Source organism: Vanessa cardui, chromosome 2 (genome assembly GCF_905220365.1).
Source record: "Vanessa cardui chromosome 2, ilVanCard2.1, whole genome shotgun sequence".
NCBI classification, from domain to species: domain Eukaryota; kingdom Metazoa; phylum Arthropoda; class Insecta; order Lepidoptera; family Nymphalidae; genus Vanessa; species Vanessa cardui.
In genome coordinates this window covers 7,838,183-7,855,208 of record NC_061124.1, presented here as the reverse complement: position 1 = coordinate 7,855,208, position 17,026 = coordinate 7,838,183, and the positions used below count along the sequence as shown (strand labels likewise).

The window sequence follows — 17,026 nt, the reverse complement described above, 5'->3', positions numbered from 1 at the left end:
ATCAAGACATTTTTGTTACGTTTCCTAAATACACTAACAGTTTTTCTTTGTTACTCTTTTCGTTTTAGAAATTAAGTTTTTATGTTTTTTCACTTTTAGTCTTCATTACTGCAAGTGCTTCTTCGTGAGCTGCCAGTTAGCAGTGGTAATTTGAATATTAAAGGGAGCTTGTCGTATGCTTGTCAAGAGTCGTGGTTATTCCCGGCAACAGTCAGGGAAAACATTTTATTTGGATTGCCGTACGACGTCAACAGGTACAAGGAGGTCAGTATTATTCTATCTTATTATATATTTATTTACTTTGGTCACGAACTTATGACAGTTAGTAGTTATGCAATTAGTAGTTAGTAGTTATGCAATATATTATTATATACAAAATAAAGCTAGATTATGGTAGTATTAAACATGCGCGCGTTTTGATAAATTTATATTAAAAAAAAATCTTCGTCAGTTTTCTATATCATTCACGTAAAAATATCCACACTTATATATAAAATAAATACGCCATGTGTTCCTTACTCTTTGGCCTATGGATTCCTAAGTGTAGATTAATAACATAATTACAGAATTTTTAATTACTAAAATTATTCTCATAGATAAAAATTTCACGATTAAACATTATGTGAGGGTATTATGGCACCCTGGTGGACAAATTTATGTATTGAACTTTAATTAAATTTAACGGCAAAAATCGCAGATGTAAAAAGGTTTTCTTGTTGTTTATTGTGGTTGTGTGTTGTTCTTCGACTGCCTCACTTTCCACCGCTGAATTTACTGGCTCTCCGGCGTCGTTCACGATTAAGCCCGCCTCTACTACCTCATCCACATCCACTCTATTAGCCTCGTCCACAAGTCTTAGCTAATAGCGATTCAGTTAATTGTTTTGTATGTGTTGTTAATTGTATCGTAAATGTGATAATGTGATTACTTTTGCTGCTGTAGTTTTATTTCCTTGATTAGTAGTCTTAGTTCTGACCCCAGGGACAGGCTATATTACTTCTGGTAGAATCAAAACCGTTTGCGTCTCTTAATTTTTTTTATTCTTTTTTTAACTTTATTCGTTGATTGTATAAATTGCTACTTGGAATAATCACCGTTTGATGCTTCTGCTGTATAATAGAACTCAGTGTCACTCATATATCTTACATAGCCCATGGGCCATAATAGGAACAATGTAAGGGGGCCAAATTATAAGTATCACGAGTATATAAATAAACTAACATAAATATAATTGTAAAATCGTTTTGCATAATTAGCTCCGAAATCCAGTAGGAAAACGTTACCCAAACACAATATCCAAATCACCTAAAGTAAAACTTAGTTTTCCCGAAAAAAATAAAAAAAATGTAGCGCAATTATAAATGTTTTCTATTGCATGTTTCGAATTAATACAAATTAGAAATGAGAATTAGGCCGTCTCATAGATTTTTTGGTTGCTGTTCAGTAGCCGTCACAAGAGCCCTATTTTGCACGTAAATTATATTAGATGGCCCATTTCTAAATCATAAATACACAAGGGGGCCAACATACCTGCAAGGGCCACTTTACCACCTTCTCCTATACCTTTTGAATCTATCTATACATCAAATCATTGCGACGCAATATGTCTCATAATGAGCTCACGAAAATATCTTAAGGTGACGAACCTTTTCTTACCCTGATTGTAAATTGGTGTATTATTTTCCAAAAATGGCACTGCTGCTTAGTTATCGAATTTTCAAACCGATGGTAGAGTTTATTACCGGTGGTTGATTTGATTTGATGCGTTCTAAAAGCAAAGGAATTTCAGCAATGACAACAAATAAAGCACACCAAGCAATAAATAATGTACTAAATAAAGAACAACGTTGATTCTGCTTACAATGTTTCTTCACGGAAGTAAAACAGCATCTTGTCATAAAACAATATTCTAAAATTTAAGTAGTTTTCAGCTGTTTTCTTAGTTTTAATCTATTATACAATAATTATACAATGTTAATTCTTAATAAAACATCAAATATCTTTTTACGTGGAATGAATCAGCAAAATTCGATAACAGCAATAATAGTCATCATGGCTACGTATTTTTTTTTATCACAAATGACTTTAAGCATAAAGGTTATTAATTACAATGCTGTGTGTACATCTTTTGAATAACAAATAACTTGTCAAAGAAAGAGATAAATCTTTGTTTAACTGAGAATCAGATAAGTAAACCCTATAAGTAAGCCTTAAGTGTACAACTATTTTGAATTAAGTATCGCAGTGAATTGACAATTAAATTTTAATTTAAAATAAATTTCATTCACTGAGTTCTCGTTCCAAACCAAAATTATTTTTTTTTAATTGTTTTGTTACGGATTCTTAGTTTTTACTTCAGTAATGCGATTCCGAAAGAATTCGCTTCGTATATCATTCGTGAATTATTAACAACTGACTTAAAGTAATACGCCATTTTGATTTTGTGTATGCTATAAACTTAATAATAATTATTATAGTCAGCATTCTGACATTTCACGCTTGGGTTTTGAGATGAGATTCGAGTTTCTTGTCACAGAATAGCCCTACAGAATTTGATTTCATTCAGGTTTTCGGAAGACTTCATTTCTATTAGGACTCCCTTGGAGATACCTGACTCACAGTTGTATAACATTGTGATACGTGTTATCTTCAAATTCAAAGTCCAAAGTCAATGTCGTATGTCACATTCTGAAATTTCGGTCGTGTAACACGAAATTCGAAACTCACTGCAGAACAGTGAGTTTCGAATTTCGTGTTACAGAATAGCCCAATAGCTCAGAAAGATTTGCATCTGCTTCATAATTTTGTAACATTTAATAATTCAATTGATCCCATTCTGAGAACATATTTATAGTTCTTTGTGGTTTAAATAATATGAAGAAAGCACTTGCCATGTACTGAATCGATCTTTGAAGTGTGTCATTGAATTTTATATTTCATTCTCGATAATTAGGTAACATGCAACATGCAGTTTTTATGACGCTCAATAGCATTGCTTAGTTTTATAATATAATTATCGTCACGAAATTGATATTGCTTACAGACAATGAGCGATTTAATGAAAATATTAATTTGGATTAATTTTATCGTAGGTTTGCCGAGTATGTTGCCTGTTACCAGATTTCAAGCAGTTTCCCTACGGAGATCTGTCGTTGGTGGGCGAACGAGGTGTCTCGCTGTCGGGAGGACAGAGGGCCAGGATTAATCTAGCAAGAGCCGTCTACAGAGAGGTAAGTGACACTGAAATTGAATAACATTAATAAATCTTATGTTTTGATTTCTCTTTGTTTGCTCGATTCTAGGACAAAGCATTTGTAAACGGAATAAATTTAGCGTTATAAATATATAATCAGATGTTATACATAATTATGATTGAAAAGTACATTGACAATTATTATTTAAAATGTTAATTGATGGTAATATTTTGTCATGTAAAATTATTTTCGAATTAATTATACTCGCATTGTTACGTGATTCAGAATAGTGTAGACACTCGCACTGTTTTAACGAGAGCACTCTTTAAACTGGCACATTTGTGTAAACGAAAAATTTACATTTAAAAAACGCCAAATTATAAACAACGAGCTGTGACCGCGGCTTCGCACTAGCCTACTATTTTAGACTATAAGAGTACACACAAATATATGCACCTACATACGAGAGCGTGATAAAGGAGTTCGGTAGTGCTTATTCTGTTGATTTGATTGAAACAGGATAAATAACATACATACATACAATAGGCTATCGACTGGTTTTTAAAATCCATTTTAGTAGAGGTTAAGGAACCCAGTAAAAGTTGATTTTTTATTTCTGGTACATATTTGCCGAAAAATATCATATTTAAATAACGCGCAAAAACGCTACTTGGGCAATATGGCGCTGCAATGGGATCGGTGTCGTCAAACGTCACTTGCCTGTATTTTTAATCTGTGGTACATATAGAAGGCGAGCAAGGTTAACAAGCAAGTGACTTCATAATAAGCCCGGCCAATCAGGAGCTTTTTGAGACGTGACAAACATTTAAAAAAATGCATTTTTATTTATGGTTTTTTTAATAAATTATTATTTTCAACATTCGTTACTAAATTAACCATTTTAAACGTATAATATATACTGATTACAATGATTGACTCTTTATTTTTTGCATTGTCAAATAGCCTTTTGTAATTAACTAACATGACTTTATTTTTAAATGTTGATTAATAGTAACTAGTGAGTTCGATGGTAACTTCACTTCAAATACTTGTAAAATGACGATTTAAAGTGCTTGTAAAAGCCTACTTTAATAAAGTATATTTTGATTTGATTTGTTTAACAAATGTCATGTCTGGCTGAAATTTTATTCTGACTCGAATAAAATACTTAATGATACCGTAAAACTTTCTAATAGTGAGACAATCATTAAAAAGGGTTTGATAACTTCAGACTTTATCGATTACAAATTAAAAAACTTTACCTGTTTATAATATTTAGTATATATGTACCCCGTTGCGTCAACGTCAAATTACTTTATTTAATCACTTGGCCATGATATTTCTATCTGAATTTTGTTATTATGTAAAAATTTATAAAAAATAATAAAAAGTGTATGCCGGAAGGCACTTATAGTAATAATTACTACCTTGAGATGAAAGATTAAATAAGACTCAATAACTCATTAGTGATAATCACAAAAAATCTTTATACAGAAAGAATAACTTTCGTATTTATAATACTTAACAATGTCATCCATTGGCCAAATATATTTTTTCATAAATGCCGACACGACAGTTTCCGATATAAAGCTTATAACGCTGGATAGTTTGATAAATTAACTTCATGAAAGTCAATATGAGCGATGCTGAAACGGCTGTGGTTCAAACTGTGCACGACAGGTGCACGGACAGCGAAAATTAAATGTCATCTACTCGATATTAACTGCAAAACTGTACTTAGCGGAATGTAGAATTGAAGTATTACGTATTATATTAATCATTATCTTTATATAGTAAGAAACAAAGTCGCTTACCGCCGTCTGTTCTTTTATGTCTTAGATCTTTTAAATTTTGCAATGGATTTTGATCCGTTTTTTATTAATAAATAGTGTGATTCGGGAGGAAGGTTTTTGTATATAATATATGGTCAGTAAAGTAAAGAGATGCTGATAATTTTAGGAGTTTCTAATGTGTTGTCGTTAATAGACAAATTCTGTATTATATTTAGTATCAGAACTGCACTCGTGCGTAGCCGGGGCAGGTCGCTAGTTTTATATAAATTTAAGTTTCGAAATCTGCAATTATACTTTTTCTTGAATAATATATCTGTATTTATGATACAACATTAATCCCCTTAATTACTTATTTTCACTTTAACGTGTGTTCTAAAGTTGATAGTAGCTTCTTCAACGTTCAAAGCGCCAATCTTTTTGCAAATCCAAAATTAATGTCATGGGTTCTTCAAGATGGGTGATTGAAAGACCAATGATATCGCGTCAATACGATGGTACGTGAATCTTTTTATCTGTCTGTTGCCTTTCTTTTCGTTGAAATAGGCTAAATGTTTCTACTTTAAAAGTCATTAGAGTTATGTCTAAGTAGTTGAAGAAATCCTTTGTATCAGCGCTTTTAAGGGTGCTAAATAGTATAATCGCGTCCTATGATTATTAGTTGTACATAACTATTGCAGATCTCCAAATATGCAAACAAAAAACAGCACCGATATATATCTTTATATAAGATTTTTTTTTACATTAATCTATACAATAAAGAAAAATAGAGTAATCCTACTACCTATTGTAATATACTTTTATTACAACCAATTATTTTACAATAATTATTGTTAACAAAATTTGTATTCATATATTCATATTATGGTTTCTGTGATCAGTGTAGACAGACTCGATGTAGTTGCGGTTATGCCCTGTGAATTTTTCCGGGATGAAAAGCCGGTTTATGAACTATCATATTTCTACCTGTATATCTCGATTAGTTGTCTGCTGTTGCGTGAAAGAAGGATATTCTTACATCCATAAATATTAGTTAGTAGGGATTTCACGTAAATACGACTCTTGATTCGTCGAATATTATTTGTCATTGATATATCCAAAGAGGTTTTATATGTTTTTTTTTTTAATTGTAATTTTAAATGTTTTAGGCTGACATATATTTATTAGACGATCCGTTATCAGCTGTTGATGCTAAAGTCGGTCGACAGCTGTTCGAAGGATGTATACAGAAATACTTGAGTGGACGGACCCGCATTTTAGTCACACATCAAGTACATTTCCTCAAGGCCGCTGATTTTATCATTGTTTTAAGTGAGGTAATTAAGAAAGCAGATTTATCTGTCAGCGTGATGTGTGAGACTGTTATGATCAATGCTTCATCTAATTTCAGGGCTCAATCAAAAACATGGGTTCGTACGATGATTTGGTCAAATCTGAGATTGAGTTTTCTTCTTTGGTATCGGACGATAAGGAGAAGAAAGTTGACGGGAACATCCCAGAGGTGAGTAAATTACGTTCCATGACGTTTTTTTAAAACCTTTTTTTGGTTAGGTTCGATACTACGTGAGAAATGAGGATTAATTATTATGTAGAACTTATGATACCTTGATTATAATGAAGTTAAATTAAAAAAGGACAAATTTCTACCCATGTATATCTACTAAAATGCCTCTTTAAAACTCTTAAATTTATATCGATTCTGTGATTCGAACTTCCCTGAATCATTTTTGTAATACGATGTATTCTATATATGATAAGTTAATCTATTATTACTATTTAAAATAAGATAAGCGTGATTAATCGTCACTGAAATCCATTTTCAACAGAATTAAACAATGTTTGTGTTTATCTGAATTTGTAATAATTGCGAGTCGCATTTTTATTACGAATGAACTTTGAGTTTGCAATCATTGGTGATATCATTCTACGATTTTGAATATGGTTATCAATGTTGTAAACACAGGAACTGTCAACTAGCGGAAACACCCTACTATGTTATATAGCACGATATTTGTTTTTTTTTTTATATAGTATACGTTGGCGGACGAGCATATGGGCCACGGGATGGTAAGTGATCACCAACACCCATAGACAATGAAGCTGTAAGAAATATTAACTATTCCTTACATTATCAATGCACCACCAACCTTGGGAACTCAGATGTTATGTCCCTTGTGCCTGTAATTACACTGGCTCGCTCACCCTTCAAACCGGAACACAACAATACTGAGTATATGAGTACTGTTATTTTGGCGGTAGAATAATTGATGAGTGGGTGGTACCTATCCAGACGGGCATGCACAAAGCCCTACCACCAAGTAAAATATTTATTCGGCTCACCAAATGGGCCATCTGATGGAAAGCGTTTGCCACGTACATAGACATTGCCATTTTAAGAAACATTAATCTTTCTTTATATGAAAAATGTGCTACTAGTCTTGGTAACAAATATGTTATGTCCCTTGAGCTTATATTTACACTGGCTCACAAACCCGGGATTGTTGTGTTCCGGTTTGAATACCAACATAACACAACAGTACGGTGTTGCTGTTTGACGGCAGTTTTTATGATGAAATGTTTCCAAAGGATGAACGAAGACCAGTGCTTCAACATGGAATTTCACGGATGTCAGTTAGAAGTGACGAGAAAGATACACGGGAAGAAAAGGAACAAGTTTTGGAGGCTGAAGAACGAGCGAAAGGAAATCTTAAATGGGCAGTTATTCAGAATTACTTGTCGTCAGTCAAGTCATGGCTTATCGTGTTCTTGGCGGTTTTCTCATTGCTGTTAACTCAGACTGGAGCAACGTTCTCAGACTACTGGCTTAGTTATTGGTAAGAAACATATTAATTTTATGAATGATTTGTACTGCTTTAGTTGTTTTCAGCAACGTTTTATTGATTGGACTACGACGATGTGGGACAAAACAGTACCTTTTACCCTTTCTTGGAGATCAAACTGGCTTCATACGAAATTTCATCAAATTCAGTATGAATTTATTCGTTTAACTGAAAGAGTAATAGATAGAAAGGCAGACCTACAGGCATAGTTATTTTCGCATATATTTTATATTAGTATAGATTTATTTGAAGATTTAATTATGTTATATCAATTTATCTGTGAGTATAAAGTAAAGACTATAAAGTTTAGAAATACCTCAAATTATTCTTTTTTCTTTTTTCTTCATACACAGGACAAATCAAGTGGACGAGTACGAGCAATCATTGCCGCCTGGAGAGGAACCCGGTATGTTCTGAAGTTTAAATTTTCTCTAATATATTGTCATTATCTAACATGTTATTATAATTGTTACAAAGCGTCACCAATTACTTAAGTGTCCGCTTCTTTCGATAATTTTTCAAACAGCCCCTGATAATGCTAAGCTAATCGTCTTCTCTTCTTGAATTTTAAAGTTTATTTCACCTCAATACCGAACGTGTATTTTAATAAAATTCTTATTATTCCCGAAGATGAGCTATGATATAATATTAAGCACATAAATGTTAGGTGAATTGAACACCTAACCTGAACGTAATTTGATAGTGTTGTGTGATTAACGTGTTCTAGAAACTGGGCTTTAGATTTTCTATGATAATAATAGACTAAACATTAAGCTATATATAAATATCTAAGAATGTTTTTAATCTGTGATATTATATAAATAGACGTAGATTTAAAGCACTCAGTATTAATGCGTAAGTATGAGCAACACAATTACCTTGCGCTTATTTTAGTTTTCACTTAATCGCGCAGGTGGCAAATAATGCGGCTAATGATGACTTTCAAATTTTTGAGATTTTGTGCATAGATTACAGAAAATATTTTATTTTACGTAATAGGTAATTTGATTATTTTGTTTGTTTTTGTTTTAATCTAATCTTTCTTCCTAAAATTTTAAGTTAACTATTTAACTTATTTGAAGGTCATCTACGATTTTGCAAACACGTTCCGTTTCGTCACACGAAGGGCTTTCCCTCGATAACGATTAATTCAATGTATATTTTTCGTATTTTAGGGGTTTGTCGTCAGTTGTTAGAAATAAAATGCAGCCTATGTACTTCTCTGGGGTTGAAACTTGCTCCATACCAACTATCTTATCTTAAATAACTTACCAATTTGATTCAGTAGTTGGACCTTGAAAGAGTTTTAAAGTACACGATTGGTATTATGAATTGCTTTGTGTTGACGTGTTTGATAAACCTAGTTTTATTTTTTTTTAATTTATCTATACACCAGTTGCTTTCTTCAAATATATGCTCGTAAAAACGGTGCAGTCCGATGTTTCATGGACATATTAGGGGTTATTCGTTGTTCAGGTTGGTGTGCCGTGAAAGAGCAACGACAGACGGAGATACAGAGTTCCTTTCGCATTTACAATATTAGTATAGATAACGAAATTAGAACGAGGCTTCACTCACATTAGAAGTACGACACGACTTAGATGTAGCATCGGCAAAATTCGTAAAACCGATCACATCCAAATTAAGTACGCTATCCCAAATTATCAATGTTTATTTCTTATGTGAATGTGATCTTTACGCAAACGTAATAAATTGTTATATCGTATGACCTAATATATTCGTCAATTTGAAGCGTCGAGTTATATGCACTTGCTTTCTCGGGTTGAACTGACGCGAGAAACTATAGCGATGAAAAGCGTCGAATGGCGCGATAGAGAGCTATTTCTATTGGTTGTATAAATCGGCAGTAATCGGTTGCAGTAACCTATTATACCTTAAATAGAGACATAATATACCTGTTCCGCCAAAAGCGTGAAATTTAAGTATCTTCTTCAGGATTTGGGCTAACAGGTGCAAAAATAAAAAAAATAATTTAATGAAAAAAATGCTGGAAAAACATTACAACTTCATTAGATTAGCATAGATAATATGTACAAATAAAGACTCCATTTTAATATTTAAAATTACGAATTTGTAGGTAAGATTGACGCTACCGTTTTTATGACACTTAAATGAACATACGATACCTGTGTCAGGTTACATCTCGTATGTATGTTAGGTGACTCCGCCATAGGGATTACCGGATTACGGATAAACGATAACAACTATAGTTCAGCAATGTCAAATAATATTTGTGTTGCTGTATCCGATTTGAAAGCGGATAAGAGCAAGTTTGATCTATGGCTTGATGATGAACCGAATTTGATGAAATTTGGTACGAGGAAAACATGAACTGCAAGATCAAAATCAAAAAATCAATCAAAATCAAAATAAACTTTATTCAAGTAGGCTTTTATAAGCACTTTTGAATCGTCATTTTACAATTAAGTGAAGCTACCACCGGTTCGGAAAGTAGATTCTACCGAGAAGAACCGGCAAGAAACTCAGTAGTTACTCTTTTTTAACATTTAAAAAATACAACGTCATGTTAATTAAATACAATTATTTCAATTAATGTATCCTGCTTGGAAGTCAACAGGTATTAACTCCACGCTTTTTTATCATCTACAAAATCTTGTATCGAATAGTATGCTTTTTCTACGGACATAGGCTACTTTTTTGCCTAAAGTGGTCACCATCACCCATAGACTATGACGCAGTAAGAAATATTATTCCTTACATCCTCAATATGCCACCAACCTTGGGAACTAAGATGATATGTCCCCTGTACCTGTAGTTACACTGGCTCATTCATCCTTCAAACCGGAACACAACAATACTGCGTACTGTTGTTTGGCGGTGGAATATCTGATGAGTGGGTGGTACCTGCCCAGGCGGGCTTGTACAAAGACCTACCACCAAGAAACATGACAACCAATACCCTAAAACGCTAGCGTAGCCGCGGGTGACTACTAGTTTTAAATATTTGTTGTTGATTTATAACTGCAGACAATCAAATTTAACCTTGAAAAGTTTAAAGCGTACACAGGTAGCTTTGTAAAACATAGACACTTATTACCCATGCAAATTAAAAAGTATAGTCAAGACAATTTACCCTAACATCGAACGTTTACTCGATTAAAGACGTATAATCTCGTTTGTAATAAATCAGAAGAATGTTATTTATAACTCGACTGAACAGTCTTGACGGATTAACTTATACTACAACTCGATGTCAAGATTGATCGTAACTCGATACAACATGTTGTTTTGTATTTGATTCTGAGACTAGAGACTAATCAAAATTTGTTTGATATTGATTAATTACAGCTGTGTTATTATGATAAAGATATGAAATTATTACTTAAATGTAATGAATAGCAAACGCTGCACAAATTCTAAAAGGTCTAAACGTATTTCCTATTAAATTGTCATATAATTGATTTCATTTTCAAATTAAAAAAAAATATCTCCTAATCAAGGGTATCAGATAACGGGATCAATTGAAATATACTTTATTCAAATAGGTTTTTATAAGCACTGTTAAATCGTCATTTAACAAATATATTAAGTGAAGCTACCACCGGTTCGGAAAGTAGATTCTACCGAGAAGAACTGGCAAGAAAATCAGTAGTTACTCTTTTGCAATATTTAAAAATACAGTTGTATTAGTTATACATAATGAAATAAATATCACAGTGCACTTTTGGCTTATTTTCAGGCTGATGCCATATTATATATTTATAAAGCTAACACAATTTATTATTTATCTGTCATTCTTATTTTGCTCTTGGCATTTATACAAAATCAATGAAATATTCAATTTTACAAAAGCAAATATTTAATCAACATCAGTTAAATATAGCGTGAATTCCTGTTAGAGATACAAATAAAAATGATTAATATTTAATTCTATCAACTAGAATAGGAGATAGTGGAAGTAGAATGATATTTTGCAATAAACTAACAGTATCTATTTATGTAGTCGATTAAATAAAGATAATGATTATAGTGGTTTTAGCAATCTATAATATTTCAGTGTTTGTAATATTTTCTTTGTACATTTTATCTATAATAGCTTATTTATGTTGACGACGATGTCCTCGTGACCGATTTGGGCGATCATTTTTAATAGTGACTGTCCAAGTTATTTTTTTTTGTGTTATAGGTTTGCGGACGAGCATATGGGCCATCTGATGGTAAGTGGTCACCATCACCCATAGACAATGACGCTGTAAGAAATATTAACTATTCCTTACATCGTCAATGTGCCACCAACCTTGGGAACTAAGATTATGTCCCTTGCGCCTGTAGTTACACTGGCTCACTCACCATTCAAACCGGAACATAACAATATTGAGTTCTGTTATTTGGCGGTAGAATAACTGATGAGTTAGTTATTAGTTCGCTGTACATTTAGTTTTATATAATGTATATATACATATGGCCTCTCTTTCTCAAAATCCAATGCGATAACAATCCGTAGCACTGCATTTATGCTGATTGATATAATGCCAGCTTCTGAGTAAGGGTTCATTGAAGAATATCTTTTTGAAGCAATAAAGAATATAGCAATCTAAAACCTTACGAGTTAATAATAGAAACCGCTATTTCATAATAAAGATAAATATTATAGGTATGACGAAAAATATCCTTAATAACAATAAATTTTAACATGGAATTGTTTTTTTGGCTTATGAATATTCGTAAGTACTGGGTTCAACTTAGTTAATCGTAAAATTCAACTTAGTTATTAATCGGGATGTAAGGGGGCGCAGGGATGTAAGGGGGCGCAAACTACACCTTAGTGCCCCAAGCCAACCTCACCTGCCCGTGGTGCATCCTGCCGACCAGCAAACGAGGCTCTGGCGACCGACTGATGGCGGTATAACCATCAACATAATAGGCGTAGCTAAATACCACAGGCCGGTGACGGGCAGCAGCGTCACCGGTGCGAGAAGCTACGCCCTGCGATCGCCAACCCGCCTGCCCAGCGTGGCGATTATGGGCACAACCTCCACATACAGCACACACGCAAGCCACGGCCCCCAGTTCCCGGCAGCCCCGCTATTCCTCGTCATGGTGGCGACGATGGTAACGGCGGGACGGGGGGTGCTAAGAATCACCGGGCTACGGGAGGCCACCACAACCGACTGACCCTTGCGACGTACAACGGACGCACGCTACGGCTTGACTCGCATCTAGCGCAACTTGAGGTAGAACTTGGGAAAATTAGGTGGCACATATTAGGGCTATGTGAAGTCCGTAGAGAGGGAGAGGACACCGTAACCCTCGAATCAGGCCACCTAATGTACTTCCGAGAGGGTGACCAACAATCCCAAGGTGGCGTTGGGTTTCTGGTAAATAAGTCCCTAGTTGACAACGTGGTGGAAATCTCCAGTGTGTCGAACAGGGTAGCGTACCTCATTATAAAGCTCACCGAGAAGTACAGCCTCAAGGTGGTGCAAGCGTACGCACCGACCTCGACACACTCGGACGATGAAGTGGAAGAATTATTCGATGACATATCGAGGGCCCTCCACTTCACCACGAAAACCCACTACAACGTTGTCATGGGGGACTTCAACGCTAAAGTGGGAGTACAGAACTGCAGCGAATCGGTAGTAGGACCCCATGGACTTGGAAGCAGGAATCATAGGGGGCAAATGCTTGTCAACTTCCTCGAACGGGAGGGGCTCTTCTTGATGAACTCCTTCTTCAAGAAGCAGCCGCAAAGGAAGTGGACGTGGCAAAGCCCCGACACTATGACGAAAAACGAGATCGACTTCATAATGACGGACAAGAGGCATATATTCAGAGACGTCTCAGTGATTAACAGGTTCAATACCGGTAGTGATCACCGACTCCTCCGAGGCTCTCTGAATATCAATTTTAAGGCCGAGCGCGCCCGTCTGATGAAGTCCACGCTCCGACCAAAGCTGCTCCAAACCATTGCGGGATCTGAAACATTCCAGTCAATCCTGGAGAACCGATTCGCTGCCGTGGAAACCACAACGGACGTAAACCAGAACCTCGAAAATGTAGTTCGAATTCTCAGGGAAGAAGGCACGAGATATTGTGGCATGCAGCGTAAGGGCAGGAAGTCGAACCTTTCGGAAGAGACTTTGGGGCTCATGAAGAAACGACGTGAAAACCCACCTGTCACTTCGTCAGAGAAACGGCAATTAAACCAAGAGATCAGCAGGCGCGTACGACACGACCTCCGGTGCTCCAATACTCTTGCAATAAAAAGAGCTATTGAGCAGAATCGGGGGTCTAAGGTGTTCGTACAATCTCTTGGAAGGAGCCACCTGACGAAGTTGACCACATCAAGTGGAGAAGTCGTTTCTTCTAAGCCGGCAGTACTTTCGGAAGTAGAGGACTTCTACGGCCGGTTATACGCATCGCATGCATCTCGACCTGATCCCGAAAATGAGGATCCTAGAGCTACATTAACACGCCATTTCTCCGAAGACCTGCCTGAAGTCAGTATTGGCGAAATCGAGACTGCTCTTGGACAGCTTAAAAATGGAAAAGCCCCTGGAGAGGACGGCGTTACCACAGAGCTATTAAAAGCGGGAGGTAAACCGGTACTTAGGGAACTTCAGACGCTTTTTAACTCTGTCCTCTTCGAAGGGAGAACTCCGGAGGCGTGGAGTAGGAGTGTGGTCGTCCTGTTCTTCAAAAAGGGAGACAAAACCCTGCTGAAGAACTATCGTCCCATATCCCTACTGAGCCATGTCTATAAGCTGTTTTCAAGAGTGATCACGAACCGTCTTGCGCGAAGATTCGACGAATTCCAACCCCCGGAGCAGGCCGGGTTTCGGACCGGATACGGCACCATAGACCACATCCATACAGTGCGGCAGATTATACAGAAGTCCCATGAGTATAATCGGCCCCTGTGTCTTGCATTCGTGGACTATGAGAAGGCCTTTGACTCGGTTGAAATCTGGGCTGTTCTGGAGTCCCTGCAGCGTTGCCAAGTTGATTGGCGATACATCCAAGTGATGAGATGTCTCTACGAAGCTGCCACCATGTCCGTCCGAGTACAAAATCAGCAAACAAATCCCATACCATTGCATCGAGGAGTGAGACAAGGGGACGTTATTTCCCCCAAATTGTTCACTAATGCAATGGAGGATATGTTCAAGACGCTGAACTGGCATTAACATCAATGGCGAATACATCTCTCACTTGAGATTCGCAGACGACATCGTCATCGTGGCAGAAACGCTGCAGGACCTACAACAAATGCTGAACGAGCTGGCTGATTCTTCTATGCGTATCGGCCTACGGATGAACTTGGATAAAACCAAGGTCATGTTCAATGAACATGTTCTACCGGAACCGACTACGATACACGGTACCGTTCTCGAAGTTGTTCAAAAATATGTCTACCTCGGGCAGACTCTGCGATTAGGTAGAAACAACCTTGAGGACGAGGTGAATAGAAGAATTCAGCTGGGTTGGGCAGCGTTTGGGAAGTTACGTCGAATCCTAACATCGTCGATCCCACAGTGCCTTAAGACGAAAGTCTTCAATCAGTGCGTCCTACCCGTCATGACATACGGAGCCGAAACGTGGACACTCACGACAAGGCTGGTCCACCAACTTAAAGTCGCTCAGCGTGCTATGGAAAGGGCTATGCTCGGCGTTTCTTTGAGGGATCGCATCAGAAATGAGGTTATCCGTCAAAGAACCAAAGTCATCGACATAGCCCACCGGATTAGTAAGCTGAAGTGGCAGTGGGCTGGTCATATTTGTCGTAGAACCGACAACCGTTGGGGAAAACGTGTTCTAGAGTGGAGACCGCGTCTCGGCAAACGTAGTGTAGGACGTCCTCAGGCACGGTGGAGTGACGATATACGCAAGGCGGCAGGCAGGAGCTGGATGCGAGTAGCCGGAGAAAGACCACAGTGGCGTGCACTGGGAGAGGCCTATGTCCAACAGTGGACAAAAATAGGCTGTTGATGATGATGATGATGATGAATCGTAAAATATTGTTTTAGAATTTGGATCGAGTTTTTAATCACTGTTTATTAATACACCATTGTTTGTATTTACTTCTTAATTTAGTGTAGGTCAAATTATTACGCAATTTTGTTTGTTTCGTTTGCGTAACTGCGAATCCTTACTAATGTTTACGTCATTACTTTTTTTCCGAATTCAAATCAAATTATTTTCTTTTTCCTCCAGACACCAGTCTCGGCACACAAATAGGACCATTGACAACTGGTCAATATCTCTGGATCTACGGCGGGGCTGTGTTGTTTATAATCATTATGACACACGTACGGATAACAGCTTTCGTGGTCATGGCGATGCGCGCCTCGCAGAACCTTCACGACATCATGTTTAAGAATTTACTCACGGCCGTGATGAGGTTCTTCGATATGAATCCGTCAGGTAAACTATAAATTTTTCAAGAGCAAACATTTAATTTGACGACCTCCATGGTCGAGTGGTGTGTACGCCCGTTTTCATGGGTACGCCACTCCGAGGTCCCGGGTTCGATTCCCGGCCGAATCAATGTACATTATCATTAGTTGCCTATGTTGTCTTGGGTCTGGTTGTTTGTGGTACCGACGTTACTTCTGATTTTCCATAACACAAGTTCTCTAGCTACTTACATTGGGATCAGAGTAATTAATGTGATGTTGTCTCATATTTATTTATAATTGGTGCCTCATTTATTGTTGTATTGTAAAATTTCAGTATCGTTATTTTTATAGGTCGTGTTCTGAATCGATTTTCCAAGGACATGGGCGCTATGGATGAATTGCTTCCCCGTAGCATGCTCGAAACGATTCAGATGTACCTCTTCGTTGCGAGCGTGCTTGTGCTGAATGCGTTGGCGCTGCCCTGGACATTAATACCGACAGTACTACTACTGATCATATTCGTTATACTCCTCAAATGGTACTTAAATGCCGCCCAGGCTGTCAAGAGGTTGGAGAGTACTAGTGAGTTTTATTAAAATGACTAGATGAATACCATATGAGTTATCGTAAACATTACATATGTTTTTGTTAAATTTTTCTTTTCTTTGAAAATAATATAGTATTAGTCATATACTGTTATGTTGATATTTATATGATGATAGCTTGGGTCAATGATATTCTAATGAACAGATATGTTATATCCTTACTAAACAACAGAAAAAAGTGTGCCGCGCCGGTGACCGTTTATTTTAGTTTAT

At 36.5% G+C, this 17,026-nt stretch overlaps 1 protein-coding gene across 1 annotated transcript in view; it reads left to right on the top strand.

The window, feature by feature from the left end:
- The window catches only part of LOC124540463, a 47,587-nt gene that overhangs the window by 15,348 nt on the left and 15,213 nt on the right, over positions 1 to 17,026 (top strand). The window contains exons 23-30 of the mRNA XM_047118065.1: positions 100 to 264; positions 3,093 to 3,230; positions 6,133 to 6,300; positions 6,375 to 6,485; positions 7,571 to 7,818; positions 8,178 to 8,230; positions 16,024 to 16,233; positions 16,560 to 16,790. Of these exons, the coding sequence (XP_046974021.1) occupies positions 100 to 264; positions 3,093 to 3,230; positions 6,133 to 6,300; positions 6,375 to 6,485; positions 7,571 to 7,818; positions 8,178 to 8,230; positions 16,024 to 16,233; positions 16,560 to 16,790 (1,324 nt within the window). The remainder of the gene's footprint in view (positions 1 to 99; positions 265 to 3,092; positions 3,231 to 6,132; positions 6,301 to 6,374; positions 6,486 to 7,570; positions 7,819 to 8,177; positions 8,231 to 16,023; positions 16,234 to 16,559; positions 16,791 to 17,026) is intronic.